Source organism: Montipora capricornis, chromosome 4 (assembly GCF_036669925.1).
Source record: "Montipora capricornis isolate CH-2021 chromosome 4, ASM3666992v2, whole genome shotgun sequence".
Lineage (NCBI taxonomy): Eukaryota > Metazoa > Cnidaria > Anthozoa > Scleractinia > Acroporidae > Montipora > Montipora capricornis.
Window position 1 is genome coordinate 2614552 of NC_090886.1, and position 13451 is coordinate 2628002.

Consider the following 13451-nt stretch of genomic DNA (forward strand, 5'->3'; position numbering starts at 1 on the left):
GGCAGCCTTAAAGGACTGGAACCTAATAGCAAGATGGCGGTGGCTGTAACGTGGTAAACCTAATCAGCTGAAAATGCAAGTTTCTCAGCCAAATGACGTCAAAATTTACAATCTCTCAGCTGGAAAATCTTTGCCAGAGGTACAAGCCGAACCTTCTTGCTATATTTTGTCATTTCCGTGAAAGATGTTCACAAAAAATTTTGCCCCAATTGTCGTGTCCCACGTGGATCGCGATCGATTATTCTGTAACTTTCATTTCAGGGGCACCCAACAGTAATCTTTCGGTGCAATAGGTGTTCGGGAGAGTCAAACTGTTTTAAGGATTTCGGTCCTACGTTGCCAAACACTATAGATCTCCTTATTTAAAACATCACCTAAAGAGATTCGCAGAAAGGGAAATGAAGTCCCTTGCATACGTTCTCGGAAAGGACATTTTTGCATTTTTTCCACGTTAGGCTTATGACCCACTTTCCAAAGTAGAATAGACCTTATTGATAAATGGCACCTGTTTTATTAATTTTTTGCAAAGGTGGAAATTAGCCTACCAGGCTTCATTTGAGAGCAAGAGTTTTTTTGAATTCGCTGTATCGTATCGAGATTTGGTAGGCTAATTTGCACTTGGACAAAAGAATTACGAAATTGACGGCCATTTATGAATAAGGTCTATGCAAGTGTTAAATTGTTGGTTAATTATCTCATTTGACTCTAGGTGGACTGGTGGGGGAGTTATTTGCATCGAGTCGTGCATACATAAATTGAAGTGATACTAGTATGAAAGCTCACTTTGGGGTTGACAAGGGTATGATGTACTGATTTTCATTTTAGTGGCTTTCTGAGCGGAAAAGGAGGACTCTTCAAAAGAATGACATCAGTAAGTGTGCACCCACATGATCGTAATAAGTTAAAATTAAATTTTAACCCATTGACCCGTCAAATGCCCTAGGATGCCCCCAAATGAGGCGTAAAATCGTTTGGCGTTGGAGTAAAATCTGTTTTGTCTTTCTCCCAGGGGTCAATGGATTAATGGAGGGGACATAGTGTTTGACTTATTAACCCATTGACTCCTCAAATGTCCTAACAGACCCCCCAGTTGACTGGTGGAATTGTTTGGTGTTAGACAGTAAAATCTGTTTGGTCTCATTCCCAGGAGTCAATGGGTTAAATTAAAATTTAAAATGAAAGCCAGGTTTCTTTTGTCCAGAGATTGGCAGATAATTCTTAGTTACATGCATGAGCATGGTCATTTTGTCGACAAAGACGTGCCAAAATACAAAGAGCAGGAATGTTTAAAAGTGGAAGCATTGGCAGTGTTCCAGATAAGAAGTGGATTTGGCAATAAACCTTCCAAAACAAAGACCTGTCTAGACTTTGGAAAAACAGCACCTGATAGAAAAACAGTCACTGAAAAACAGCACCTGTTGGAAAAACAGACACTGATAGACTTTGGAAAATGCTAAGCATTACTCCTTGATCATATTCCCTAGGGGTACCCTGCCTCTAAAATGTAGCTATTACTGCAGTGGTACTTTTAAAATAATATTTCCAGCCATTAGGCCACTTGTACAAATGTCAATGTAAGGAATCTTTCCTCATGTAATGTTGGGAGATTTGTGAGTGAAAAATATTTTATATATCTCTCTGCTGCTTGTGTTGACTATTCAAAAATACTAATATTATTTATTCTTCATTCTTAGGTATTAGAAGACGAATTGAGCTTATTCAAGATTTTGAGATGCCAATTGCATCAACTGGTGTTTGTGTTTCAGCTGACAAACAGTACTTGATGGCTTCAGGTAAAGATTCCATTTTCCTGTAATATATAGATAGTATTTTGTTTTTCTATGATGATGACATCCTGGTTTGATAGCAAAATGGATTCTGAAACTGCTTACCAGTTGGCTTAGTCAGTAGGTTCAGCCAGCCTTCAATCACCTGCCATGGGTTCAAGGTGCTGCCAGACCAACACTCAACCTTTAACTGTTAATTTCCCATGATGTTAGGTATTACTTAATAACATTTTAAAGGTCTCCTCAGAGCATTTTCCCCTTTTTTCAAATTTGCTATATTTTTAGAACCATCCATTTTAATTTGGACCTGCAGCTTGATATGAAGGATCAAGTGAAATTGTATGGAATGCATAAACCAATGCTCAAGAAGTCTGTCTTGGTTAGGGTCAGGAGTTATGGTGACATTTTAATAATAATAATAATTTTATTATTTTCAAACTTTCTTGCAGGGCTGTACAAACCTCGTGTTCGCTGTTATGAAACATCAGAATTGTGCATGAAGTTTGAAAGATGCCTGGATTCTGAGAGTAAGTTATACAAGGCCTGGATTAATATGTGTATTAATATTTCTTGTGTTCAACAGATAAAACTATTATTGTTGCATTACATTATGCCCATTATTAGTAATGCTTTGTCTTGTTGCTGATTCCCATTGCAGTTGTAAAATTCCAAATTTTATCTGAGGATTATTCAAAGGTAAGCTCTCTTCAAATGAATTACTTGAGCTTTTGGACTTTTGGTAAAATCCTGGAAATAATTTTTTATGCCTGTTTGCTGTTTTACAAAATCATGTTTAAACTTAGTTTCTGACGTTGTTAAGCTTGAAATGCTATGAAGAAAGAAATTACTCTTAGTACCTGTATTGTAAGTACTGGTAGTAGAAAGGAATGCTGTGCTTAACAGTGTGTTTTCACTCACGTGATCATTACCCCTCTTTTCTCACTGAAAAAAAAAGAAAATTTGCATGATAATAGAGCTCAATTCCCAGAGGATTAGTTAGGAACACCAATATGGCTTCCATTTCATTGTTTAGCAACACCAACTTGACTGCCGTGACATCACGTGAAAACACTTTACAGTAGATTCCTGGTTCACTGTTTTGTCTCTTTCTGCAGATTGTGTTTTTGACATGCAATCGATGTGTAGAATTTCATGCACAGGTAAGATTATTGTATAGATCAGGCAACTTTTTTTTGGTTGTTTTCTTTTCTTATTTGCATCCAATCCAAGTTAAAGCATTCACCTACGAAGCTGATTCCTGTTAGCTTTCTTGATCTGCCACATTTTGTAACAAAGGGAAAAACTACATGTAGCAGTCAAACGGTTTGATCCAGCCATGTTTTTTCACCATCGGAGCTCTTTTTGCAGACTTGCTTATAAAATGATATTTAATTTATTAAGAACTTTGAGCACTGACCATCATGTCATAGGTATATCAAAATACGGTATAGTTTCTATACAACACATCTTTGTTGTCTTGCAGTATGGACGATACTATAGAACTCGAATTCCCAAGTTTGGACGTGATCTTGCATATCACTATCCATCTTGTGATCTCTATTTGGTAGGGGCAAGGTAAGGGGGCTTCCTGTTTTGTACAAATAACTACAACACGAAAGACAGTCATTGGATGAAGTTTTAGCCATGATATTGTACATGTACGTGTTCAATGGACCTGGAACAATCAAGATCCTTGCAAGTAGAATTAGCCTAGGCCAATTCCACTAGCTGAATATTGTCGAATATCCCAAAACCAATCAATATAGTGTTCTGTTTTATTCATTGTCTTAGAGAAATCAAAGGACACAACGATGTTCTGTCATGTAGTACTACGAAAATCTCTGATCTGTGGAATCGGCCCGAATTACAGAGTCACTGCCCTGCCCACTTTCATTAAACATTTTCATGAAATTCCTTTCCCACGGGCTTAAGGTGAGCCATGACGACCGCAATAATGGAAAAACACATTTTCAAAATTTGTCTCTGTTTTCTTTGGCAATCGCAGAAAAACTTCCCACAAAGAAACCTACGGTGAAGTCTACAAACGAAAAATGGGCGGGGAAGAGACACACAAATTCCCACCCATTCCACAGATCGGTGGTTTTTGTAGTATATTAATTTTGTTTCTTTTTCATCTAGGAAAATAAATTATATAAACTAGTAATGAATTGTGGATTCTTAATTAATCAAATTCAAGATTGTACATGTAAATGGTCAAAGATTAACATGAAGATACCTTGAGTGCATGTCAACAATGAACATATATAATATTATATATTTCTGTTTAACTTATTGACTCCTGGGAGACAGATTTTACTCTAATGCCAGAGAATTTTACTTGTCAACTGGGTGGGTTGGGGGGGATGTCCTAGGGTACCTGAGAGGGGTCACTGGGTTAATACTAAATTAAAACTGTCTTACCATACACATTTATTGACATTGAAACAATATGTTGTACTTGTAATGTCGCTTATGGAATGAATGGTAAGAAAAACTCAACCTGGCTAAACTCACCTCATGCACAGGATATTTGATTTAAATGTCATTGTTCTTTTTTGTTGGCAGCTCTGAAGTCTATAGACTTAATCTTGAACAAGGAAGATTTTTAAATTCATTACAGACCAACGCTGTGTATGTATTGCATTCCAATTTACTGTATGTGAATTGCACAATAAAATGAAACTTGATTTGAGCTTTAGTTATTATTTTATTGATTACAATTTCTTATATCACTGTAATTCTAATTTTTGAGGCTACACCATAAAAACATTAATAATTCAAGTCAAGTCAGTAATAATAATTATTGACTCTAATGAAATGAGATGACGCACTGGGTCATGTGCAAGGAAAGGAAAGAGGTGATTGAGCTCTCTTATCTCTTTTCTAACCCTTCCCTATCCCCTACCTCTCAATTTCTCTTTTCTTGAAAATAAAATTTGCAAGACAATTTTTCTTTCATTAATTTTTTCAGGGAAGTTAACACTTGCGACATTAATCCAGTACATCAACTCTTCGCTGCAGGCACCGCAGAGGTACCAGTTTACTTAACGATGGTTTGTGTGTGGTACTGAAGGGAGATTTTAATAGGTCTTGCAATGAGCAGTCTACAAAAGTCTACAAAACGTGGACCCCCACTGAACCTCTTGTGACGTCTTTCGTTTTGTTTAGAAAATACAGTATTTTAAATTCCCGGATTGTCACCTTGCGTGACACCATGATACAAAGCTATTTGGTTAAAAAAAATTGCTATGCCTATGAATCTCAGCGGTTTTGAGCCTTTCAAGTACATATTCCGCGACATGAATAGCCAGCTTTTGGTACGGTCACGTTCCATTAACCATAATTATTTTACTGATGGGACAGCAAAATCTCATTTAAATTTTCACTAAAAAAACTAAGCTCTCTATTTACGTATGATTGATTGCTATGATTTTTATAACCCCTTTATCACTTTTGTGTTTTGTGTCTCAGGGCCAGGTGGAATGTTGGGACCCAAGATCTCGAAGCCGGGTTGGTTTGCTGGATATTGGAATGAGTGGACTTCACCAAACGAGGTAAAGTGTGTGCCTCAACTGTAGTGCACAATTTTACATATATGTACATCCTTTATAATAGTCGTGGACATGCGTACTGTATAACCTGCTAATACACAACTCATTAATTTTTGCAAGGCAACTGGTACACATAGGTTACTCTTGGACCAGTACCTTGGGCCACATACTCTAAATGCCTTATCGCCATAGGTCTTGGTAAAAGAGCTCGGCTGATGATAAAAATTAATAGATAACAAAAATTACAGTGCAATGTACCTTACCGTGGCCTGCACCCAACAAACTTTCACATTTGACAACTACGTGTAAATACGTCAACTCAACAACCCATGCAACGGTGTTCAACTTACAACTGTGCAAACTTTGCAAGGAAGCGTGACTGTCAATCAAATTCACACACCCTGATTGGCGCACAATTTGTAAAAACACTTTGTTAGGTGGCTACGGTAAGGCGCGTCGCACGGTAATAGATGAAGGAATTATGACATTATGGCATGTTTTTCTTATAATTGCATCACCCTGAAATGCTTGCAACGTGCAACAATACTGTACATTATTATCCAACTGTATTAGTTATTGTACAGAAGATGCATTAAATGAGTACAAATATTCCATGCTATTGTACAGTTAGTCATTGTACAGTAGAGAACCGGTTTGACTAGTTTACTTGCTGATGTTGCCCCACGCACAAACCTGTTACATGTTCTTGGTTGTTTACAATTCATTTGCTAAAATTAATATTAAACTTGCAAAAAGGTTGGATAATAAAATAATGGCTTTTTAGATGTTTTGGTGTGTAGTATCAGTGAGTATCAATTTTCTACTTGTGGTTTGTATTTTGACTCACCCTAGCGGGCTTGTCAAAATATAGCACAACTCGTAAAAATACTCAGTGATCTATGCTACATGTACACACCAAAACATCCAATAAGATTATAGTACTTTGTAGGAGTTACGTACTGTAAATTGGCTGTGACCTAAATAAATGAAAAATATTATGTGCATTGGATTTGGAATAAGGTCTTTCAAGGCATTAATTCCATTCTAGCTTAAACCAAGTACCAGCAGTGACGACACTACTGTTCAGAGATGGACTAACCATGGGTCTTGGAACCAGCACAGGACATGTGAGTGAAACAATGCTTTCAATGAATTAAACAAGAGCCCTGACTTCAACGATTTCTGTCCTCAAGTGAAGCTATGATCTTCGCAGTTATGAACGCAATTTTTACAATTGCGTAGAGAAGCCTGAAAAATTCATCACTTGTTTTCATATCTGCAGTTCATATATGATTCATTTCATATACCACTTCATCATTGATTTCTGTCCTGTGAGCGAGACTTGTAGATTTCACTCTGTCTAATGCCAGATGATCAATTTTTATTCATCAATGGGAGCTGCTTCAGGGATGAATGGGTTAATGTCCCCTTTAAAAAGGACCTTTGGGCACTGTGGGTTTAGTGTCAACATCAAAAATCCTACATTGTATGATTAGGCAATTCAGACATATTGGCTACATTTCCTTAGTTCCAGAAAAGAAAATATTTTGTATGTCTTGATTTTCTGTTTCCATTCAGGGCCCAGTTGTTCAAAAGCTGATGAATGCTAATCCCAGATTAAAAATTAACCAAGGAGTTTATTTCTCTACTCCCAAATGCCGTTCAACGCTGGTATTCGGCAAAACTTTGCATTAGAAGAAGTCAATCTTAAAAAAAAACAAAAATAAGCAAAATAAACTTTCACCAAAAAGTTGAAAACGTGAAGCTAAAGTTTATGTTAATCCTAGATTAAGTTAATCGACTTTCGAACAATCTCAATCTCAATCTCAATCTCAATCTCAATCTCAATTAACATAGTTGCAAATAATGCAAGGTAATTTTTTTACAAAATGCCATCTTTGAAGAGCTTTGGAAGGGGAGGAGGCTAATGAATTGTTAGGGTACCACAGTGAGTAAAAAAGCACCCCAGGCAAAATTAGCAGCTTTTAATTTCAAGAAAAAGGTGAGAACTTTTGAAGGGGAAAGAAACCTTTAGAGAATCAGACTGCATTATTATTTTTGTGATTTTAAAGGGTGATTTTTACCCTTTCCTTTTAAAACTTTTCAGGTCCTCTTGTATGATCTTCGTTCCACAAAGCCTTTGATAGTCAAAGATCACCAGTATGGGCTACCAATCAAGAGCATAGCATTTCAAGACCGCTTAGATGTTGTCCTGTCAGTTGATTCCAAGATTCTTAAGATCTGGGATAGAGAGACAGTGAGTGACATGACAAGCTTCAACATTAAAACCACACCTTCATTTAATATTATGTTCATGCATAGTAAAGGGTACAAACTTAATGTTTTTAAAACAGCAGAAAAACTCCTGAAACTTTCAAAAAATTATCTACATTAATCAACCAATGCTCGTCTTTTTCTGGAAACAACAAATATCAATGTCAGACAGAAAACTCACATGAATCACTCAAAAACTACCTTAAATTTTCAGAGCATGTAAAGTCTTCAATTTATTTTGACTAAGGATTGTAGTAATAATATGTATGGTCAATGGAAATTCTTATGTTTCCTTATTAAGTACCTTCTTTGTTTCTTTGTCAGGGAAAACCCTTTACATCAGTAGAACCATCCTCAGACATCAATGACTTGTGTGTATATCCTGATTCAGGTATTCAACCAATAATGACCACGATGGTCATATATGACAAATGACCTTCAATAAACATTTCGTTAAAGGGTATTTACATTCTGACTAATGAATAATCATAATATTATGATTTCCGGTATTTTAGACCGAACAAATGTATGCAAACAAATTTGCTTGACAACATTTGTCCGGAAAGTGTCTGTATTAAAAAAAAAAAAAAGAATTTAAGAATTAAGATTTTCAATTTCAAATTTCCCGGGTGCTGCCATTTTGAGTAATTTTGACATGTTACAGTTGCCCTTATTGTTTTCACACAAAGAGTTTGTGTTTTAAAAAGAATATGGCAACTGTGACATGGCACAAAAAGTATTATTCAATGTGGCAGTCCCAGGGAAATTTGAAAACCAAAATAAGAGTTTTTGAAATTCCATTATCTTGGATACAAACTCTCTCATTGAAAAATGAACAATTTGATTGTAAACATTATGTTCTGAGGCTTTCAGGGTATGGGGGTGTCTTTATTTACATTTGTTGCGTCATTACCACAATTCTAAAGTTGTCTAATCAGTTATCCAAGAATAAAGTAATGAATGTTTAAAGTGCATTCCTAAATAAGCTATCTGTGAAAATTTGAATCCGACATACCAGAATAATCTCTGAGCGATGATGCTTTGAAAATTGGAAATGTTACGAAGAATGTCTGCGATCATTAGCACTTTTGCCACCTAAGAATTTATCAGTTTTTGACGGCTAATAACTGGCTCGTTATCAAAGCTAAAAGGCTTAACACTGGAGATTTAATTAAGTTTAAAAAGTCCTTTTATCTTTTGAAGTCAATTTAGAGTTTCCTTGTAATCATGGTTACTGGAAAGGTAGAAATACCTGTAAACATGAGTACCTCTTACGTCTAAATTCCACACACAGTGTATTTTAACATTTGAAGTTCCCTTGGTTTATCAGGTTTAGTGTTCATGGCAACTGAATCTCCCAAGATGTTAGTTTACTATATTCCAGTAAGTGGCATAGACCTTATTCCAAAATGGCCATCATTTAAATATTCTTTTGTTTTTATTCAAATTAGCCCTCGATGCCTCGTTTTTGAGCTGAAAATTCAAAAGAATATTTTGCCTTGAACGAGGCATCAAGGCCTGATTTCAATAATCCTATTAGTATAGTATGGCAGGACAATGGGCCTTAATTATGTGGCGGCCATGTTTAGTCCCAAGGGATCAAAAACCTTTGTTTTGCCCCACCGAAACTCGTTCCCAAACATTTCAACTCCAGGCTCGGTATACAAAATCTATTGTCTATGGCTAATATGGCGGCCGTGCGAATAAGGTCCATAATAATAATTATTGTCACATGAACCTATTATAATCGCCTTAGCTCCCTAGTAATCTAAGTCTAGTAATCACCGTTAATCTGAAGCTTGTTGGTTTGACTCCTGCAAATGAGAACTCAGATTTTTTTGCTGAGTGTCTCAGAGTGACCATCTATAAATAAATCTCCTCACTTCATTCACCGAGGCCAACATAGAGCATCTCCTTCATATTTACAATCCTGATATAGTACATTGTACAATAGACAGTGTATGGAGCCACAGTGCATGAGACTACACATAGGTGCTTGATTCTGGTTCTTGAAGATTGTGCATCTTTCAGAACGAGAACTTTCTGAATGTGTGACATACAGTACCTTTGGAAGGGAAACAACAGTTAACTTCTGGTAGTTGATTGTGCAGTTTAATTAGTTAATCAATGGGTTCAATAATTGTGTGAGGATAACATGATCATGCAAGTAAAAAATGTTACATCTTGCTCATGTTTTTTTCTTTTGAAAACAACTCTAACGAGAAGTACAATTTATTCAGATGCAAAGCTCCTTTATGTGTTGGTTTGTAGTCCAATATCATGAATTATTCATGCAATTTACATCAAGACTTGTTGTTTGTTTGTTGTTGTTGTTGTAGTCACTTGGACCAGCTCCAAGATGGTGTTCATTCTTAGATAATTTGACGGAAGAGTTAGAAGAAGATCATCAGCCAACTGGTGAGTGATTCGAACAGTTCAAGACAGAGAAGAAGTTTTTCCCTCAATTCACTGCTGTGTTGGATAACACACATCCTTGTATTTGCTCAAGTAACTTCTTCGCCGAAACTACAAAAAGATGATCCAACAAAAGTCGACAGATGGTTAAAAGTTGAAAGAAAAAACATTACATTCAGTACATTCGAACATACAAAAACTCATACCCTAGTAAATTTGCAAACAAGTACAGGCATGAACACCCGAAGCGAACGCCAATTACTGCGGACCGACACCACAAAACAATTAAAAATACTAAAAACGGAACTGTTTTAATTGTCTAAAAACAAATAATTCCCCTCCCCAAATCATGGGCTGGATTGCAATTCAAGAATGTTCATTTAAACGAGACACCGAGAGCTTGTTTACAGTAATATGACAAGGAAAAGCTTCTCAATTGAGCATTCATTTCTAGGGGTGGTTAAGGTGTCTGTCCTCCTTTTAACATGTTTTCTGTGTATTTTAAAGGGTAGCATTTACCCAAAGTTTAGTTCACAATTTTTCTCGTTTTCTGCAGTGTATGATGACTACAAGTTTGTCACAAAGCAAGACCTTGAGAGTTTAGGTAAGGTGGCATTAGGGTGGTGTTCATTAGCGAATCAGGCACAAGTATACTAGCGACATTTGCAGATACAAGCATTGTTTTGCAGTTGATAATACATGTATATCTTTTTTCATATACCATACGAAAATATTAGTTTCGAAAAATTCGGGCTCTGCAACTTTGATAAGCGTGGTTCAGCGTTGTCTGTACTCTTATCGACAACGATCTTCGTCATCACAGTGGTCAAAATGTTGTGGACTCACGAGGCGATTTGTTTTTTACCACAATATTCAACGCCAAAGAAAGTTCTTATTTCAGAGCGTGACCAAAACCATAACTCAAAGAAAGAGCAAGCGTTGTTTATAACTTTCTCGCAATATGGTTGGCTATTACATTGCGTAACAAATTGACGCAAGCATGACGCGGCAGCGTTGTCTAGACTCTTATCGACAACGGGAAATTAGCCAATCAGATTGCGAGATTACAAGCAATTGTGGTAAAATTCCTCTTCTCCCCAACTTCAACATCACTCGCTTCGGGGATGGGAATGTTGATGGTGTCGTTGTCCTTGCGTCGCCGATGAAAAACCTCTTTGAGTGAGAAACGCCGAACGAGAAAGGAATGAGTCTCCTCTCATTTTGTTTCAGACTCAAATATATTTGTCTCATGCAGTTGTACTAATTGTCCTTGGCATTGCAATTGAAGGCCTAATGTGTTTGATTTTGCTTGAGTATCACGAGGTTATTGTAAAATAATTGAACACCTGTGAATCTCCCGTCACTTTCTCAGCCTCTCTTAGATAAAAGGAAAATTCTCACGCTTGGAGCCGGGTGCATGTAAGATTGGCTCATTCGATTTTTGGCTTGTTGTAATTGGACGAAGAAGTTAGTCTGCTTTCCATTGTACAGCTCTCAATTAAAAGCTTCCCTGAAGTTGATTAAAACTTTGGATAGTTATATAAAGGAAAGGAACTTCATTTAAGTGTCTAGTCATTCTAGCGCTGGAGCACTAACTGGGGACACTGTATACTGGAATTAAAAATAAACGCAAATCAAGTCAAATGTTGGTTTTTGAGGATGTTACTGTTTTTTTTTTTGCTACAGGGCTGTCGCATTTGATGGGAACAAACCTATTGCGAGCCTACATGCATGGCTTCTTCATGGATATCCGTCTTTACCACAAGGTGGGCTGATCATTTGTTATGGTCGTGATTACATTAAACTTACAGCAAGTATAACATAAACAGTTCTTTGTGAACTGTCGTGGATAGGTGGCCCTTCATAAAGACCTCTTTTATGTCACCAATTTGCTTACGGAGCTCTGTATGCGTCCGCAATTGTTTGACGTATCATCCGCGCCCCTTATCGCGCGTGTTTGAAGCGGGAGTATGCTAGTCTATGCAACAATTAAGTATTTAAACCTAAGCATGGACTTCAAAATTGTTGTCTTACTATGGGAGCATCTTTTAATTTTTTTTTCAAAGTAAATTGGGAACTTGCAGCAATTTTGTTCAACGTGTAGCTCAGAATTAATCGACTTCTGGGTGAAACGAATCGTCTTTAAACCTACACGAAAAAGGACCTCACTTTGCATTGAAAAGGTAGGCTTGCTTGGAAAATGAGGTGATCGAGAGATGGCCTCATGGTATAACGACTGAAAGAATACCTCATTGCGCCGTTGAATCGCCTCAGTCAAACCTGCCAACAATTTAAGCATCCATGCGTGTTGCTTGACGCTGAGTAACGTAGAATCATAATTGTTTACTTTTCGCCCTTTTCTAGAGGACGTCGCCCAAAACTGCTAAATTGACAACTGCGATAATATTAGTAGGTTACGTGTACGCATTGTGGACAATTCTTATCGATGGGAAAATTCTTTTCCGGCAGGCTAAAGCTATTGCAGAACCTTTTGCCTTCGAAGAATATCGCAAGAAACGAATCCAGGAAAAAATAGAGGAGGAGCGCGCCAATCGAGTCAGGCTTAAGGTAAATATTAAAAGAATAAACAAATGTTCAACATGAAATACATTTTAAGATGCTAGGTACATCGTGGTTTCATCTGCTTGTAGAAATCCTGCTTTGTGGCGTTGTCATTGTCTTAGGCGTCGGCTTTGCTGAAACTCCCTATTGTGTAGCACCACAAGCCGACAATGAACGCTGGTTTTTTTTTAACGACCCAATTTTAGCGCGAGCAACAAAGACTCGTCACGTTGTTGGTAATTTAATTTCTTTTCTTCTAGCCATAACTACTATTGTACTACTGCACTAATAGACGTTAATGAATTTGCGTCATCTTGCTTGTACTCTTGTTTGCTTAGGCCCGTTTTAAACGTCGCATTTTTACATGCGCCGAATCTAATGCAAATGAGCGAAAACAAAAGATTTTTCTCACTTGCATTAGATTCGGCACATGTAAAATGCGACGTTTAAAGTGGATCTAAGCATGTGTAAACCAGCCGCACGTTTCGGCCACACATTTCCCGCGCTTCAATTTGGAGCCTGCTGCAAGTGTTTTCTTCAGCTTTTGATTGGTCCATTTGATTTCCTGAGTGCGTCCACAGAGCCTTTTGGTGTGACGTCATATCGGCCATGTTGGCTTTCTTCCACAAAGAAACGGAGGCAATGTTGATCTTTCAACCTTTCCTCCGACAATTGTGTTCAGTTGCGAGGATAACCGCTTCCTTTGTTTTGTTTTAAAACAAAACTGCTGATTATGAAACTCAAACAAACGTGATTCCAGTTGAAAACTGGTACTGTTTTGTGCTGGGTACTTCCTGGTATCCCTTAGATTTTTGTGGAGGATAGTGTAGAATTGTACATGACAAACCTTGCGTTCCCTTGT

At 37.2% G+C, this 13451-nt stretch overlaps 1 protein-coding gene across 1 annotated transcript in view; it reads left to right on the forward strand.

The window, feature by feature from the left end:
• The window catches only part of LOC138045178 (nucleolar protein 10-like), a 19810-nt gene continuing 6359 nt past the window's right edge, over positions 1-13451 (forward strand). The window contains exons 1-18 of the mRNA XM_068891591.1: positions 1-139; positions 826-871; positions 1695-1793; positions 2237-2314; positions 2446-2483; positions 2903-2947; positions 3271-3362; positions 4353-4418; positions 4759-4819; positions 5259-5341; positions 6387-6465; positions 7446-7595; positions 7937-8003; positions 8943-8995; positions 9952-10030; positions 10584-10631; positions 11714-11793; positions 12497-12595. Of these exons, the coding sequence (XP_068747692.1) occupies positions 74-139; positions 826-871; positions 1695-1793; positions 2237-2314; positions 2446-2483; positions 2903-2947; positions 3271-3362; positions 4353-4418; positions 4759-4819; positions 5259-5341; positions 6387-6465; positions 7446-7595; positions 7937-8003; positions 8943-8995; positions 9952-10030; positions 10584-10631; positions 11714-11793; positions 12497-12595 (1329 nt within the window). The 5' untranslated portion in view covers positions 1-73. The remainder of the gene's footprint in view (positions 140-825; positions 872-1694; positions 1794-2236; positions 2315-2445; positions 2484-2902; positions 2948-3270; positions 3363-4352; positions 4419-4758; positions 4820-5258; positions 5342-6386; positions 6466-7445; positions 7596-7936; positions 8004-8942; positions 8996-9951; positions 10031-10583; positions 10632-11713; positions 11794-12496; positions 12596-13451) is intronic.